The following is a 19,147-nucleotide window of genomic DNA, read 5'->3' on the forward strand; positions in this document are numbered from 1 at the left end:
TGTCCCTCCATCATCCCCCCCTGGACGTGTCCCTCCATCATCCCCCCCTGGACGTGTCCCTCCATCATCCCCCCCTGGACGTGTCCCTCCATCATCCCCCCCTGGACGTGTCCCTCCATCATCCCCCCCTGGACGTGTCCCTCCATCATCCCCCCCTGGACGTGTCCCTCCATCATCCCCCCCTGGACGTGTCCCTCCATCATCCCCCCCCCCGGACTTGTCCCTCCATCATCCCCCCCCCCCGGACTTGTCCCTCCATCATCCCCCCCCCCGGACTTGTTCCTCCATCATCCCCCCCCCCGGACTTGTTCCTCCATCATCCCCCCCCCCCGGACTTGTCCCTCTAACATCCCCCCCCTGGACGTGTCCCTCTAACATCCCCCCATGGATGTGTCCCTGTAACATTCCCCCATGGATGTGTCCCTCCATCATCCCCTCCGGATTTGTCCCTCTAGCATCCCCCCCTGGACGTGTCCCTCTAGCATCCCCCCCTGGACGTGTCCCTATCTCGCCCAGGGCATTCTCTGAGCTGTGCCATCTGCTATGCATTAAGGCACGTCAGAGACGCCGTCCCCTGCACCGGGCGAGTGCCAGAACTCTATCAGAAAACTCAACTTTACTTTCAGCTCTCTCCCTAGGAACTCACTGAGCAAGTAAAAACAGTCAGCTCAAAAACTCCCGAGAACTTACAATGCAGGGGGATTTGCTATGAACACATTCATTATTCTCCGTGCTCCCCACAGCGTTACGTTGCTATCATAAACCCTGAGGCAGATTAAAAATTGAATACCCAGCTTCCCCGCAGCAGTTTAAAACAGAAATTAGAGGCTGTTTAATGTGAATTCTCCATTTGAATTAGTTTATGGAAGCAGTCGGTTTTCCACGGTGATGAAATCACCATGCTGAGAAAGTAAGGAGAAACTGCTACCAGCCGCCAGGTGAAAACATCCAGGTTTCTAATTGCATATTAAATTGGTGTTTGCACTGACAGTGATTACAGCCGGGAGCACTCCAGGTACAGCTCCGAACTCCTTTTCAAGCAAGTCGCTGCAAAACCCGATCGGGAGGCAGCTGAAAGTTACCGTGAAACTCTGAAACCGATCGTTTGTACAAAGACACGGCGGCAGGAGCGCTGGAACTCCCGAAAAGCTCCTCCCCTTCCCTCCTGAAAACATTAATCCGTGCTGGATGGCTGAAACTCCTGTTACCAAGCGCTCTGCACTGACAGGCAGGTGTTGGGAAACTCGTCCCAGGTGTTCCTACAAGTGCTCGAGAAGCCCTTAACGGTTTGTACTTACAGTCTCTCCGCGTTCCTGGGAATATCCCTCGGCACAGTTTTCAGTCCCAGTCCATGACAATCCACGTTGGAAGCAATACACGTACACTTATGCGGGCATCCTCCAACAGGCATCCAACTCACGGAGCTCCAAAGGCTCAGGATGGTTCCAAGGCACAGAAACGCATTTCTCCCACCAGACAACATGGTTCTCGATCGCTTCGGTGGGTATAAAAGTGAGCGCTAGCAGCCGGCCCTTAAAGATGAAATGCCTCTAAGAAAAAAGGGAAAAGAAAACAAGAGGCTCTTAGTACAGCCCAAGGGAACCCACCACTGCCATCATCGCCGGAGCACCAGCAAAGCTTCAAAGGCGCCCGAGAAGGTCACGTTAGGTGGAAGAAGGTGGGGAATTGCCTTTCGGGCTCAGGTTTCTTTCTGTTATCTACGAACGGTACCAGAAGGCAGATAGTTTAACAGAGCTCGAGCCAGATGCGTCCTCAGATGAAAGAGAACCCGGGAGCAGAGGCAAACACACACAAAACATCCATCAGGAGCGCTGGCAACCTCCAAAACAGCCTCCTCCGCTCTGCACCGCCCCACCTGGGCCGGGCAGGTAACCCGCGGAGGGGACGGCCGGGGCTTCGCAGCGACCCCTCCGCCGCGGGCCCGCCCCGGCGCGGGCAGTGCGGGGCCGAAGGGTGCCTGAGGCGGGTGCGCGGGGCTGTGCGGAGCCGAGCCGGGCTGCGCGGAGCCGAGCCGTGCCGAGCCGTGCCGGAGCAGCGCTGCCGCCGCCGCCGAGCGCGGAGCGGGGATGGAGCGGGCGCGCCCCCCCCGCCGCGCCATTGGCCGCCGCGCCTGACGTCACCGCCCGCCCGCCCGGCCCGCCGCGGGTTCGGGACCCGCGGGGACCGGGACGGGGACCGGGGAAGGAACAGGAATAGCGACGGGGACAGCGCGGAGCGGGGCCGGCCCGGGGACAGCGCGGAGGAGACTCGGCGGCGCCTCCCAGCCCCTGCTTTCCCCGCCCGGCCCCGCGGCGAGGGGACACGGCTCCCGGAGCGGGGACGAGCCCCCTTCCCCAGCCCCGGTTCGGGTTTCGGGAAGGAATGTGCGGGCTGGAGCCCGGGAACGGGCGCGCAGCGGCTCCGCGCTGCCTCTGCGGCCGGGGAGGCTGCGCCGCCTTTTGTTGCCCGCGTTCGCTCTCCCCGAGTACCCCCTGGCGGCGGCTGCTCGGCCGGGGACACGGGGACAGCCGGGCTGTGCTCCGGGACACCGCCGGGACACGGGGACAGCCGGGCTGTGTTCCCCGGATAGTGCCGGGGACAGCCGGGCTGTGCTCCCCGGATAGTGCCGGGACACGGGGACAGCCGGGCTGTGCTCCCGGACACCGCCGGGACACGGGGACAGCCGGGATGTCCTCCCCGGATAGTGCCGGGACACGGGGACAGCCGGGCTGTGCTCCGGGACACCGCCGGGACACGGGGACAGCCGGGATGTCCTCCCCGGATAGTGCCGGGACACGGGGACAGCCGGGCTGTGCTCCGGGACACCGCCGGGGACAGCCGGGCTGTGCTCCCCGACACCGGCACCGTCCCTGTCCCGCCCCAGCCCGAGCGCCTCCCGTCCCGGGGTTCCGCTGCGGTCGCTGCTGAGCTTCGAGCGCCGAAGTTCAGCACCAAAAGTTGAAACGTGGAAAAATTTGCTGAAGACGAAAGCAGGGTCTCTGCACACGGTGATCCTGTTCTGATTTGGTGCGGTTTAGGGCTCAGATATTTTACCTAAGAGGGCCAAAAAAGGCAGCGCACCCCAAAAGTCCTAGAGCACTGGGAAAATGGCAAGTCCTGCCACAAGGCATTTTTTTTAGGTAAGTCTTGGCCCTTTAGCAGGAAGGGTCACCCCCATAGGACGCCATACACACAGTGACCTCCTGACACAAAATAAAGCTGGTGTATGAACATCCACCTGTTTCAATAAACCATGCTTCTTATTTCACAAACTTCAAAATAGTTCAAAAGAGAGGTTTATGACTAACTTACTTGGGAACACAAATAATCTGTTCATTATCTGCATCACAAACTTGTGGTCCATGACTATGGAGACTAGGTTCTGATCCTGTGGGTAAGGAAGTTTTCTACAAGAATCATGGCCAGCATTACCACAAAACCCTCACAGCACTCCAAAGATTTGACACGGCTAAGTTACATTAGGACTCGGGTTCTCAGGTTGTGCCCAAAATGTGCTCTCAATTTTTTTCTATAAATATTTACTATATTAAGTGAAGGGCTAGCAGGAAAATCACTGTAAGATATTCACCACAAGCTATGGATATAGCCTTCCAGATCCTAAACAACCTCTTCATTTCTGGCAATGCTTTCTTCATGTTTTGATTATTGAAGTTTGGAATTACCCGACGCATTCCTGCCCTCCTGGATAGCTGTTTTTGCCCAAACCAGTGAAGTGTCCCCCCCCCCTTCACAGCCAACAAAGCAGCTACTTGTCTACTGCCTTCTGTAACAAGCAAAGATTTGGCACTCAAGTGTCTCCCTGTGAAGGCAAATTTGTCAAAGAACACAATCAAGACCACAAGTTAACCTTCAGCTCTCCTGGTCTTTGTCTGAAAAAAAGCAAGAAAGTTGTCTTTCTCATATAAAAGTGAATTATTTGCATATTTGCATTTACACCCCTCACATGAGAGCCCAAAGCTCAGTGCAGTGGCCCTTATACAGCAGCATCCAGCCCTGAAGGCTCAGGGGCAAGTGACACAAGGGGTGAAAACGTCCAGAGGGGCTCGGCTGTCACCACTTGAGCTTTATGCTGCTTCAGGAAAGATCAGAAAACACTATCCCCTCACCCATCCCAAATCCACAGAAACCAAAAGTTTGTGCATCACCCTGGCCGGATTCCCCAAATTGACCTCTCCTTTCCCAGATCAAAAGGCAGAGGAGAATGACATTGACCACCAGCGTGAGCAGAAGGAAGGGGAAAAGCCCCAGAGCCTGTCCAGCCTCAGGCTGCCCAAAGCAGCAGTGACAACAGCCAGGGGCCCAAGGCACGTCCCTCTCCTTTTCCCTCTCCAGAGGCCAAGGCACAGCCAGCTCCAGGCATGTCACCAACACTCAGCACTATCTATTTGAGGCCAGCACCCTCCATCAAGTGTGAGCCTACAAGAGATCAGCTCTTGAACAAGGAACAGCTGGTTCAGACCAGGCAAGACAGAAATTACACTGCTTAGGAAGACAAAGTACTCGCAAAGCTCTCAAGTCTCCTCTGCACAGACATGTACGCCCTTAGCTCATTCTGACAGTGAAAATACTTTTGTTAGAACCTGACTTCCCCCGGCAGCCAGGCAGCATCATTCCAAGGAAAGGCTCTTTTCCTGTTCTAGTTCACTAGCAATCATCTTCCCAGCTCTGAAGATGGCCCTAAGGAGAGGCACAACCCTCGCCTCAGCATGGGGGTACAGAAGCAGTTGGATGCTCAGTAAATAAGATTATAGGTAATGCAGACAGTGTAGCCTGATGGATTTTTTTTAAAACTGTTTATCTGTGATGAATTTCAAATTCTAAAAAACAATATCCCTAAAACCTCTTCAACGCTGTCATCCAAAAATGTTGACATATTCCATGCTTCAGTGGTAATCCCTCACAATAAAATTTCCCTGAAAGGCAAGTGAACCTGATTAAATGGCAGAAAAACTGATGATCCAAAAGCCTAGTCTATCCTTGAAACATACTTAATTTTTATAAAAGCTAAGAGGCACATTCTTCTGCATTCCAGTTACAACAGCTCTTAAAGGGAGATGGCCACAATCTCAAGGCACACCGCAGTGGAGCAGGGTGTTAATTCTGTTTGTTTTCCTTCACACACATACTATGGCTCCTGGCTCACAGCAATTGCCACAGGATGGCAAATGAGTCACTCTTCATTCTCTCTCCAGGGCATTGGCAGAGGTCAGCACAGCAAATATAACACAAAACTGCACAAATTATTGGATAATTTGAATAAATAAAATGTTTCTTCCCAATATAAATACAAATTTAGACAAGTTATTTTTAGGAGGCATCTAAAGCTGGACAGCTTTTGTCTGTACTATTTCCTCAACTATTAGACACTACCAACATTTCCATATATGTAAAACCCCCTACAAACAAGATTACTATCAAAGGTGTGCTGTCTGCTCAGCATGGATTTAAATCTTGCCTGCTGCTTCTACAATGAGACATATACTGCAAAGAAATATAGCTTCTCTTAGTAAATTAGTTCACTGTTTAGAACATCTTTGAAAACTGACTAATACAAAAATATTTGTTTTCAAGTAAGTAACAAAGTAGTTTTGCTTTCTTTCCCTTAGCATGGGATGACGTTTACTAAGCAGAGTATATCTATATTCAAGCAGTGCTGTCACCTAAGTACTTCTGTAGCTGCCTTCTCTCAAGAATCCACCATCAACATCACCAGTACCTCCACCTGGCAATGGCACCCCCCATACCAGCCTAGGAAAGCTGAGTTCTGTGAGCAGCTGGGCAGAACCAGACAGAACCATCACAGCAGCTGCCTGGGGAGAGGTAAGGGGGAAAAAACCAAACAAACACCAAAATAGAAATCTGGACAATTTTGAGCTTCCATCTCATTCTTTGAGAAACACGCAAGCACAAGTGTTTACAGTTAATTTCAATATAAATTACATGGTGTGTCATGCATAACGTCACTGTCCCTTGTTGGGGACTTCCTGGGCAGTTGTGCAGAGGCACACGCTTGCTGCACTGGTGCTGTGCATGTGGCATGCACATGTGCAGGACAGCTGATGGCTCCCAAATGCCTTTTTGGGTTTTTTTTAGCATGCACAATAGTCAGTTGTCTAGAGGCCTGATGGGAACTGGTCAGCTGGATGAAGTCCTGAAATCTCAAAGTTTATGGGCAAAAAGTTAAGACCCGTTAAAGGAATCCAAGCACGTGGCACTCTGGTTGAAGAGCATCAGAGAAGCCCGTGCTGCAGGACTACCTGCACAGCAGAGCAGAACTGCCACCAGCAGCAGCAACCAGGAGGGTGGAGAGGAAATGACTAATTTTGATCACTTCAAAGGAATCAAGGCTTGAATCTTATCATAAGTCACGAGGCTCTCTGAACAGCTCAAAGAGGAGCTCTCAAGCACATCAGACACATCACTTAATGCTTCCTCACATGGCCAGGCTGATGCGTGCTTTTCAAACCCGCCTAATTTTAAAGCCCGTGATGCAACCACCGGGGCAGCATCACATACAGCGAGTTAAATAAAGTATCCGCGCACATTGCCTAAAAAGGACATAAAGCAAAGCCTCGGGCACCCTGACCACGCCGAGGAGCTGGAAGTGGATTTGAGCTGGAGATGGGAGCGGGATGCCGGGATGCCGGGATGCCGGGATGCCGGGATGCCGGGATGCCGGGATGCCGGGATGCCGGGATGCCGGGATGCCGGGATGCCGGGATGCCGGGATGCCGGGATGCCGGGATGCCGGGATGCCGGGATGCCGGGATGCCGGGATGCCGGGATGCCGGGATGCCGGGATGCCGGGATGCCGGGATGCCGGGATGCCGCCCGCGGCTGCCTCGGGGTCGCGGTGCCCTCTCGCGGCCGCGGCGCTGTCCCCGAGTCCTCCCGCCGCCGTTCTTCGCGTTTGCCGAAAAAATAGACATCTGTTTTCTTTAAGGATGAGTTATGCTAAGCAAACAGTGTCTGCACCTCCGTTTTTAAATATTGTGCCTATTGAAATAAGCACGTACTGCTCTTAAAGTACTATAAAATGAAGGCAGTCATCGGATCCAAGGCATTGCTGAACGTTACTGCTTCCTCTGAAATAGCAAAGAGATTACAAAGCCCAGCCAAGGAAAGAAGCTTCAAACAGGTTAAAATATCAGCAACCTGTACATCTTTACTCATAAACCCACTCCCTCTGGGAGACGTGGGAAGAGCAAAGATGACTCCATGCCAGAAGGGTTCTGCCCCTTTGTCCCCTCTGGGATTCACCACACAGGACACAAAAACTGTGGCAACCTTAAGCAACAAAGAATTTAAATGGGATTTATTCCATTTAAATCAGAACTCCCATGCACAGTAATTATGTAGGAGATCATGAATGAAACTAAACCATCTATTTTGTCTCTTGCTTAGATTCAGGGAGTGAATTGCAGTTGTCCTTGAAATTTGAAGTTAGTTTATTCTGTCAGTTTAATTCTAACAATGGATGGCACTGAATTCACTTGCTCCTTATTATAGTTTCTAATCTGCTATTGCTTCAGTAGTCAAAGTGGGAAGTACCAGAAAGCCAACACTGAGATGGGATCATGCACCTTCACAGCTGCTGAAAATGTTTTAAGTGTGTTAAAGAATTTTAAATTACAGCTTATGAAGTTAACAAAAAGTAGTTCGCTAAAAGCTTAGTAAATTGAATTAGGTTTTTCTGTATTAGATTTGAATCCTATACCAGAAACAAGCCTTCCACATTAGATCCCCTCTGCTGCTCACCCTGCCATATATTCCATCAGCTATAGAGCATTAACTATTGAGTTACCTGTCTCATGCACACAGAACTTGCTACAGCCTTTTCTGCTTCATGCTTAGCATTTGAGTAAATGAATGACCAAAAGGAGGAAAAAGACAGGAAGCAAAGCCTACTATTATTTGTTTTTACCACAGAAAAGCCTCCTAATAAATGAGAATTTTCTTCTTAAATCTGTAATCAATAAGAACATGGCTTGCATGTAGCAGGCAACCCTTGAGACATTTTGCTCTGTTTACAGGGAGTATAACAATCCTGCAAGGAAGTACCAAATAAGTTGGAAAATCTAAATAATTTCAATACTTTTGAAACATATAAAAGGCCAAGGAGGTCACACCATGGCATCCTTTCAGGCTTTTTGATACAGAACAGAGCAGGCTTGGCAATGGTTACAGGAGAGACTGGAGAGTCAAAGTGTATAACCCACGACCTTCACCACCACATGAAGGAAAGTTTCCTTAGCTTCAGCTTGTTCTGTCTCAGATAGAAATTGTCACTAAGCAATTTTGAGAGATTCTGCACCAGAGGACATTTAGGGTTTGTTTTGTTGTTTATTTTGTTTTTCTCATTCAAGGCATAGTTCATTATTCAAGGCAATAATTCATTATTCATGGCTGTCTACACCAGCAGTTGTTAAAACTCCCAAACAGAGGAGCACAAATCATGGCTAGAAATTTAAATACAGGCTCCTTGTTCCACCACTGAAGTGTGTTAAATGCAGAAGTCTTCAGAGCTGCTAGTTCAGAAGTGAAGACTTCTCTTGGATAAGAGCTAACAACTCCAAGCTTTGGATAGTGACTATCAGCTTTATAACCTAAATACTTAAAGTTTTAAATATTAGACTACTTCCTTTGTTTGGAACCCAAATCAGAAAGAGGGGCAAGATGTACCCTAAATGAGACCTTCTCACATGGAAAAAGTGTTTATTACCTTGCATTGTCTTGGAGGGCAAAACCAGGCTGAAAGTTTTGGCATCTTTGGAGAAAATAAAGCATTCAAAGCTGTTACAAATCACACGAGTATTGTGATTGAATGTTATTAGCACTTGCACTTAGAGCAGTGCCACTGCCACAGTGTGAAATGTTCCATTACCTCACCCTGGATGCTTCACATGACCAATGTGCTGAGCAGAACTGTCTGGTTGTGAAGCATAAGTGCCTTTCTAGAATGTCTGCTTCAAAAGGTGCAGCAAGAGAAGTTAAAATATCATTTAGCATGTGCTGGCATCAGGGGTGTAAGTCTTCACCTACTCACAACAGAGTGGTTTCCTACCATTGACTCAAAAAGTTCAATAACATCAGAAGTTAAAATATGTGTTCAGTGCAAAGCTTAGGCAGCTAAATCCCCATTTTGCCAACACACTCACATTAAAAATTCTTTTGAGCACAGAGAGGAAATATCTAGTGCTTAAAGCAGGAACCAGAAAACCTGGATTTTGTTTTTGTGTTACTTAGGGGCTATGACCTTGGCAAGTCAGCCTTCTGGCCCCCATTTAGTAGTTTGTAAAGATTTATAATACACACCAGGTTATAGAGCAGTCTGAGCTTTTCAAAGCATGTTTCAAGAATTATTTTTTCTGTCTAAGTAGAAGTCTACATTAAATATAAAGAACTAAAAGTATTTTGTAAATATGCAATGTTTTATTAATGTGAACATTTTGTGGTCTTTGACAGTAGAAAATATTTTTTCCCTTATGGATGTCTTTAATGGATATGGTAATTGAAAGCAAAGTACTGTAGAAAATTCCAACTTTTCCCTGTAAGTGCTTACATATGTATGCACATTGATCTGGAAGGCTGCAGAACAGTATTTTTAGCAGTACTTTTCAATATCTGCTCTGCATGTTGTATGAAAGGCATGGAACACCAAAGAATGAAGGATCTGAGAGCATATCATGGAATTTTACACTTCAAAAGATTTGCATATCTAGTTAATAAATTTTGTAGATTTCTGCACGTTTGGGCTTTCTAATTTCACACCCCCTAACCCCCAGGGGGGAAAAAAGGACAAAAAATTTCCCAATGAAACCATAACCATCAAGCCAATACTGTGAGCAGCTTCACTGCACAGAGCAAAAAGAATTGGTCTCTGGGCTGCACAGCCTTCCTCACATGATTTATTCCAAGGCAATACGTGGAAATAAACTCCATAATGGCTATTCTAAAGCATTGGAATTGAAGATTTAAAGCTCAATCTTGCGTTTCCTAGAAAAAAAACCATTGGAATGAGAGCAGTCAGTATCCAATATGGTTCATAATTGGAAACCAGATGCTCTTGGTTTAAGGAGGTTGATGGGCACAAAAAGACTGATTCAAGACTTTTGAGTGTTACTTCCAATCTTGTTTCCACTTTCAGACAAGAAGACTGATCTGCTCAGACTTTGAAATTTTAAGAGAGTGTAAACATGTTTAAAGTACAAATAAAAGCCTTAAATGCTAACATTCCTTGTTAAAAACATCAGCAAATAATGTGTTGGGCCTTGAAATAAAATTTCCTTGTGATCATGGTTGTCTTTTCTCAAGACAAATTGTTTAGAAACTTTGGGATTAAAAGGGCAGCTATGCTTTCTTTAAGGAACATACAACATATGGAAAGAAAAATAACAGAATTGGAAATAAAGCTTCTCTTGCTGGTGGAAAGCAGTAGGTCTGATTTCAAACACAGTTTAATTTTATGATATCATTCCCTGCCACTGTGGAAGAAGTAGGAGAAAAACCCTGAAATTATGTAACTTTATATGTGAACTCTCAGGATTCCATAAGCTAATTGCTTTTCTACCATTTCGTCTTCAAGAAGTACTGAAGCATTTTATGATTCACCCTCAACAACCCTCTTCACAGAGAATACAATTTACAAAAGAAAAGGCCTTTTGCTATTAACCTTTTCCTTCTTGAAAAAGGTCTCTGAATGTCAAAATACCAATTTACCCTACAGTGACTCTAAAACCAGGCTTCACAGCCAAAATGATTTCTAAACTTGAGGATTTATGTCTTAGAAACCCACTCTATACCACTAAAATTACTCTAATGCTATTGTAGATTACTATCTCATTTTGAATAGTCTAAAAGATTTAACTTTATTATTCCCTTTCTTTAAAATGTCTTTTACTGAAACTTGTACCTTCTTTACTGTCTGTCATCTACAGTCATTTACCCTTAAGCATGGATAAAATCAAAATTCACTTCACAGATAGAATTCTTCTCCAAGACGCTGTGCAGAAAACATTTCACATTTCAATACAACTGCTAAATATGTGGCAACAGCCTTCTTCCTCCATAACCATTGTCAAACATAATTATTTACAATTTCCAATTGTTATTTTCACTTGCATTGTTAATCTGATTTTTTTAATGCCTCTTCTTTCTCATTTTAGCTTGGCCAGTGGAATTTTGGTCATACTCTGCAGGATGCACTGCCCCTGCCTCCCACACCATCCCCAACAGTTCTGTGTCTAAGGGAGCACAGCTCAGCACTGAGCCTTTTGCCTTTTCCCAATCTAGAAATGAAACTTGATATAATTTTAGCAAAGGGACTTTTTGAAGGATTCTGTGGACACCTTTCTGTAACTGCCCCTGAAGGCCTTCATATAAAGATCCACTCTTATATTACCCTCTTTACTAAAATTATCTGGAGTTCCAAGCCAGGCTGGGGTGGGACACAGCTCCCAGGTCAGGGCTGTTGGTGCTGTGACAGCTTTGCCTTCATTCTGCACCAGGTGGTGAGCACAAAATACCAGCTGGGCACTTGGGCTTGGTATTTAACTCTCTTGAAGTAGATGGAACAGGGGACAGTAATCAAGAAAGTGACTCGACAAGCATTAAGCAGTTGAAGATCTGAGGGAGCTAAATCCAAAATATATGACCACAAAAAGGAAGCAATTGAGTTATTCTGTTATTGGATATGACAATAAACTAAGAAAGTGGAAAGTAATTGCTGTAGGAAGCCTGGATTCCTGGTCACTCTTGATCATTTGAATTTAGGATGAACATTTCTCCACCGTTTTATTGTCATGCAACTACTTCCTTATGCCAAAACGTAAGAAGTAATTCCAGAAATGGGACAGAATTTGTCTTTTGTAAACAGGTGACCTGGAACAGGTTCAAGTGCATCAAGTGCAAATTTATGTGGTTAGTGGGAATTTTTCTGGCAATCTAATTATTGAAGTAGCATTTTAAGAGTTTAAAACAGCCAGGAGACAGATTTAGAAAATGTCAAAGGCTTTGAAGTTTCAATTGGAAGTCTAAACTGTTCTCTTCTCCATTTCACACAAACAGATTTTTTTTTTTTTTTTGACCCAGCATTTTGAATTGGAAATCTTTCCAGTGTAATTAGGCAGAATAAATATGCAGGAGCAAAGGGAACTCCAGGAACTGAAAAGGGTGTTTGGTTTGATTTGAGATTTTTTTTTTTTTTTTTTTAATTAGAACAACATTACCAGTAGGAATATAGTCAAGTATTTTGACTACAGTTAATAACATCACTGCCTACTGACTCCTTAAATCTCTTCCTCAGGACATAAATTGCTATTGCCCAAGTGTAAAAGGCCAACAACTCCGGTTGTGGTTCCATTATTCAAACTCAACATTAGCTTCACTTCTCTCTTATATCTCATTTTCCAGTGTTCAGCTAACATCAACTCCTAAAGGTTGTGCTAAATACTTCGTGAATTCAAAATTACACTTGAGGTTAAACACATCCAAATCCTAAACCAGTCTGGTGGGTACTGTGGCAGTAGCTCTCTCTCAATGCAGATTTAGGCAAGCCAGTGTGAGCCATTACCATCACAAATCTTTCTGTAGAACCTGGCATCAGAATTTCATACCATCACCTTTTAGTGATGGCAAATATACCCTGTCCACATAAGGACAACAGGAAGTGTGCATTTGTTCCTTGTGTATTTTGAGACAGCACTCAGACTGCAAGGCTTCCTTCCAGGTGTTCACCTTGAGCCTCACTGCTACTCCAAGGTCCTTACTTTGCTGATGCGTCAGAAAGACATTCCCAGCAATGCCAGAGCATCTCTGTGCCCTCTGTCACCAAATTCTTGGTCAATCTGCTCCTGGGTCACCCTGCTGCCACCCCCTGCTCCCAAAGCTGGGGATTTAAAGAGATGCAGCCCAGGGGGGCAGGGGCTGGGCTCTCCTCAGCTGACCTTGCTTAGTGCCTGACTAGAACTCCTGAGTTCTGGGCTGGTGCCAAAGCCTTCCTTGTTTCATCCTCTGTCCCTGTGATCTGATTGATGTGATGAAAAAAAGCATTATTGGAGACTGGACTGAGTGGGGGGGAAATGGTTTCTGAAAACTCAAATGAAAAGTATATTTAGAAACATTTTAAGGATATGTATGCTGGTTATAATGCCCTGCTCTAGTTCAATTTTTTCCTTAGAAAATATTAAATCTCTCAAAAAAAGCAAAGTTACAGAGGGAGGAGCACCCAGAACAAAGGGCTTCCCATGTACATTCAACCTTCCAAACATTTGAAATAAAGTTTCATGAAGTTACCCATGCTGAAGTTACACACTGCTGCTACAAAGCCATTCTTTGAACCTGAATATCAGTTCCCCCCAGCTTTTCATCATGGTGCACTTGGGAGTAATTTTATCTGACCTCCAGAACAGGCTTTAGGTGTTATAATACCTGGAATTTCCACATTCACTGCAACCCAGACAGAGAAATTACTGGAAATGATGAGCCACAATGTCACTGAGAGCCACAGTGAATTTTTAGCATCAGTAAGGGCTGCAGCTCTGGACCAACCTGCAATGCTTTCAAGTAGGTTCAGGACAGCATCTGGAGATGCTGCTGAGCTCCAAGGAATGAACAAGGTTGAATTCAATGCAATTAGAGCAGGACTTTTCACCTCTGAAAGAAAGTTCTCTGCTTTCCATGCTGCTGCAAAACTAAATAGCATGTAATTCATTATGCTCCTACTGCACAGACCGTGTGTCAAGATAAAAAGATAACATGAAAAACTCAGAAATGAAAATTCAGCAGTATCTTCTGTATGTACAAATATTAAAGAAGAATCATCTAAACAGCAAATGCAAGAGATCATGGCTAAGTTCAGGGTGCACCACAGAATCAGAGTTTTCTTTTTACCATTCACGTCATCATTTCCCAAAGAAAGAACCTGGAAGAATCCTCCCCTTAAACCTGGGAAACACTACAAAGACTAAATTCATACTCCATGTTTGAAAAGACTGTTCAACCATCTTATTGCTGCCTCAAAAAGCTTTGTGGAAAGAGATCTTTACCTGTGCAAAATAAAATCATTCATCTAAGTAAGTACATATTAAAAATGGAGGGATTTTTCTTCCTCAGTCTTTAAGTTCAATTATTATAACACCAGGAAAAGATTTGTTCTTCCCGCTGAAGTTTATTACACATAAAGTCTCATTTAAAATTCTTAAGTACCCTGGCAATAACAGAGCTATTCCAAGAAATGACAGGGGATGTTTTTAGAGAGCAGCAGAGTTACAAACTGCAGACTAAGAAGAAATGCAACCACAATGAAGTATGTTAAGCTGTATACTTTGGGTATTACTTGTGTATACAGACACAGAAATACCCAGATTTTGTAGTAGGCCTCTTGACCCATTCCATAGAATTATTGCCAAGATCTTTAAGTGTTCTGGATCTGCTTAATGCAAATATTTTGCTTGCAATTATTGATTACTTCACTCTTTTTTCAGATCTTTGAGACATAGTTTCCTTCACCTTCTTTGAAATTAAGAACTCTGACATCTGAAAGACTACCTTTATTCAGACAAAAAAATAGTTCATAAGAATTACAATAAAGTTTGTGGCTTACTGAGGATTTTTTTTAGTGGAATTTTTTGCTTTATTTTTTAACTGTTACATTTGTATTTTACTTGGTTAAAGTTCCATTATCATCAATTTGCTACCAGTTCAACATTCACCTGTCAAATTAAATGCATTGCTACAAATTGCTTTTAGATAATAGATACCTAAAGCTTTCCTTGAAGATATTCAAAGTGCATTGCATCTAAATTACCTGCTTTGGATCTATGTCAACTTGGAAAATTTTAGGATCAAACTAATGAGCACCTGTATGTGTACATTATTTATCTTTACACACAAAAAGAAGAAATCTTGAACCATTACTCATCTGAAAGTGGTTTCTAAAATTGCCTCACAATCACTTAAGGGTTCTACTGAGCTGCAGAAGAAGCTCAGCCCATTTCATACATTAACCAATAAATTCTGCAGAGTTATTTCAGCACCCACCTGGATTAGCTTTTGATGCCTTCCTGGGAGAAAAATGTAATGTAATTTTCACTACCTATTGCTTAACTACCTGTTAGATATATTTTTCTCTTATATAGTCCCTGTAATAACAAAACCCTCAGACACAATGTAAAAATAAAACCAATGCATCACCTGTGAGAATAAAAATCAATACCTTAACTAGATATTTTCATACTTTCCATCAAGTTATTTCCATCCAATACAAGGAGGGAAAAAATACAGAAATTGCAACTTTTTCCTGAATTTATGCACTCACTGCCCTGACAATGATCATTTTCACTACTGTATGGTGTTCAGTACAGAGTCCTTCTGATCAGTGCTCATCACATTAATACAATATAGGAAATTTAAGATTTTTTTAATACCAAAATATTCAGGAAACTATAGAGAGTAAAACAAATTATGGAATTTAGCCTTTAAAGGCTTTTACGGAAGGAATAACAAGGTTCACTAATTTTTTAATTCACCCCTTTGCACAGATCTTTACTCATCTATCACAGGTTACCAACAAGGCTCACTGAACTTTAGAAAAAGATAATTTTTCACAGTCCCTTTCAATTCCTGCCTCCAACAGCTACTCTCACCACCACAGAGGGCTCTCCCAGCTCAGGGTTGTTCTTCCCTTTGGAGCATTGTGATGAGCACAAAGTCCAGGAATGAATTCAGCATTCGATATGCTGCCAAGAGCAGCTCTCTGCCTACATTTGCTATTTTTTTAGTCTCATGCCACAAACCTTCTTAAGGCTCAGTTCACTGTAGCTGACTCTCCATTGTGAATTAGACATCCCAAGTTAGTCAGCACCCAGCATGCAGAGCTGTGAGTTTCCAGTCACTGTGCCCTGTTCTCAGTGTGAGCACACCCCCAAATCCCATCTGCCCCAATGGGGAACCCCTGTGCCCCTGCAGCTCCTCTGCACAGACACCAGCACACTTCAGACCCAAAGCCTCCAGCTGCATGCCACGAATTCGGATTTTACAGAGCCACTTCTGCAACAGGATATTTCTAGGAATGAGCTGTAACAGCTCAATGTGCTCCAAGAGAAGTGAAGTCCTCTCCACATGTGGCTCAGTATTTCCTACCTCAAGTGCAGGGTAGGATTTGTGCTGCTGTGTGCATCCTCTATGGAGTTTTGGGCTGCTCCCAGAACAATGCCACAGCTCCACCAGCACCAGATGTTTGACTGATGCCTCCTTACCTCACTCCAGCTTCTCCTTGAAGAGCTGCACATGCTAGAACAGCACAGAGCTCTTCCACAACCTCACAGGAGCTCATGTTCAGGGCACAAGTGCTACAGAAAGATCCTAATTCCTGGTGCACAAACACTATTTAAACTAAAATAATCTGTCCTGATCACAGCTGCACAAGATCCCAGAAGAGAAGCCTGCTCAGTTCTCACCTGAGCAGCAGAGGTGAGACCCAAGAAGCAGAGATGCCTCAAGGTGAATGAGCAGGATGAGAAATCCTTTAACAGAGATGCAGAAGGACAAATTCAAGGAACACACATCAGTTCCCTGGTCCAACGCCCATGGAAAGAAAATCTATCATACAAGGAAAGACCCTCAGAACAGCATGATTCTCACAGGGCAAGAACAAAACAACCACCAAAAGGCTCAGCTTTAGCACTAAATCCTGCCCCCAGTTTAAATTAATTGAATATATTACTAGAGACCACATCTTCTGTAACAGCAACCCCACCAAAACCAAATAATGATAATAGCATTCTGAGTGAGAGCATTAGTATGGTTAAATATTGCCTGCTTTTGGCAGGAAAAAGCCTAACCTGTTATGGTAAGGTGATTTCTTTCAAAATACTCAGTTCAAACTAGATCAAGTGCATGTTTTGCTTTCATTATTCACACTCATCTTTCGGCTGAGGATCTGATGTCTTCAGATGCATTAACCTACCCCATAAGAACAACTTGCTTGGAAGAGGAATAAGGTATCAGTAGACTTTCATTTAATAGCATTGAATTTACAGAATAGGTGTTGGAAATTTCAAACTAAAACTAGAACTCTCTTGTGATTATTTTAATCCACTTTTTCTATAGACATTTCTATATGAATCTTAAACTGAACCAGCTAATTAGAGTTGAGTCCTGCTTCTCTGCTCTCCTGGTGTACAAGACTGTCCCATACTGATTCTGGCCACCAGAAAGTGGATCTGTTAATTCCCTCTTCTACTCCAAGACCTGGCCAAGGTCTGTCAGCCTATCTTCATGGACTTCCTGACTTGACAATTTTTACCTCCAATTTCAAATGGGAATTTATTTTAGTCATAAGCAAGTATTTGGCATATAGAAGCCTGATTTCTGATAAGAGTTAAATACCTACATGAAATCTCAAGCAATTGTTATCAACAATGTCACAAACACAGAAAAGACTGGGAAATATTCCAGAAACACCCTCAGTGGAGCAGACAGAAAACATTCACTACTAGGATGAATGAGGTTCTTACACTTACCATGGAGAGGACAGACTTGTCAGAATATTTTGAGCTTCCTTTTGAAGCCAGTTGTTGAAGTCACTAAGGTATCCAGCCTCACCCCCTAAACCAGCTACTTCCAAACCAGTCAGCAAAAGAAATGTTTAAATAGAAACCATGTTTGTATTGTTTTTGGTTTTGTTATTAAAAAGAAATAAGGAGGGGAAACTTGGCTTATCTTTCACATGTCTTAGCCTTAAACTACTCCCAAAGTCAATGATAACTATCTGAAATTGTAAACATTATACCCCTAAGAGATAATGCAGAATTCTCATTTTGGGAAAAAATTCTAACAATAAAAGCTCCTACAGCAATAGGAGCTCATACTATTCTCATTTTTTTCTTGTTAAAAATTAATAACTCTTGTGTTACTGAAAAAAAGGGGTATTCATTAATGATGCTTTTGAAAAACACACAAGGCAAAACTGTGCTAAGTGCTCCTTAAAAATATCTGCTTTCCCTCCTTCCTGCACTGCAAAACTCTCAGTGTGCTTATCAAATTTCAGGATGAATGATAACACTTTATGCAATCTAAATATTTAATAGAATCACTGGTGGTTTTTATGGAGACACACTGCATATGGAATTGCTTCTTACATGAACTCTAAAAGACTCCTAAAGCTATACTTCAAAGTTGAAATACAGTGAAATTTAAACGTCATATTAAAACCAGTTGGATTACTATAGACTGAAAAATCCTGGTAAAGTCTATACTACCACATCCCCTTGCAGGATATGCACCAACTTCAATAAAGTTCCAAAGTTTTGAGATTTAAGGAGATTCTAATTAATTACTAGGATTAATAGCTTTCCCTTTTTTTAGTGTCCAGTAACACCTAAACAAGCAATGAGTGATGGATGTTCCTATCAAAAATGTTTATACAGTAGTCTGGGCATGAGAAATTATCCCAGCAGATTGCAGAGGAAAATGACAGCAAGAGCTATTGCTTCACGTGTCATTCAGCTCCTAAAAGTGACATTATAAATCAGTGTCTCCAAGTATTCCATCTCAGTGCTGCTCCAATCATGAAAGAAGCTCCAAAAATGCCAAAGATGGTAAAACAGTGGGGGACTGAAGGTGGTGACAGTGTCCCAAATGTGACACTTGAAGGGACATGGAAAACTTCAGTTTCATTTGTTGACCATAGGTATTGTAGTAAGGTAGAAAAATTCTAAAAGAAAGGCCTCCTAAAAATCAAGCCTTATCTGTTAAATCAATGGCTGGCTGTGTCAAAACGAGCTTTTTGCAAGTTCCCACGTGAAAGCAATCCTGGTGTAAGCAATTCATTAGCATAACAATCTATTCCTGGGTGAAAAACAACCAGCACTGGTTTTTACACTGTTAGATACAAAAATTAAAACGATCTCTCACAAACAACTTTTCCTGCACATCCACCCCGGGGGTTTGAGTGACCAATCAATACAGAATAGCAACTTACTAACAAGTATTTGGCAAGAAAGCTACTAAACAGCTGGAGTCACACATGAAGACTGTAAAACTGTATAAAAAAGTTGTGTGAATAAAGAAGGGTTTTTTTCCCCACCATGAAAAAAATGGAATCCCATGTGATTTATTCCTGTAA

The 19,147-nt window shown here is 43.8% G+C and overlaps 1 protein-coding gene across 2 annotated transcripts in view; it reads right to left on the reverse strand.

The window, feature by feature from the left end:
• The window catches only part of SLIT3 (slit guidance ligand 3), a 482,283-nt gene extending 480,212 nt beyond the window's left edge, over positions 1 to 2,071 (reverse strand). Inside the window, exons 1-2 of one of the 2 annotated variants that reach the window (XM_031506038.2) lie at positions 1,732 to 2,071; positions 1,299 to 1,550 (exon numbers count right to left, since the gene is read on the reverse strand). In XM_031506038.2, coding sequence (XP_031361898.2) covers positions 1,299 to 1,483 — 185 coding nt within the window. In that variant the 5' untranslated portion in view covers positions 1,484 to 1,550; positions 1,732 to 2,071. Of the gene's footprint in view, positions 1 to 1,298 lie in introns of both variants that reach the window. The other variant, XM_031506039.2, reaches the window with a different exon arrangement.
• Positions 2,072 to 19,147: the final 17,076 nt, after the last annotated feature.

Source organism: Lonchura striata, chromosome 15 (assembly GCF_046129695.1).
Source record: "Lonchura striata isolate bLonStr1 chromosome 15, bLonStr1.mat, whole genome shotgun sequence".
In the NCBI taxonomy this organism is placed as follows: Eukaryota; Metazoa; Chordata; class Aves; order Passeriformes; family Estrildidae; genus Lonchura; species Lonchura striata.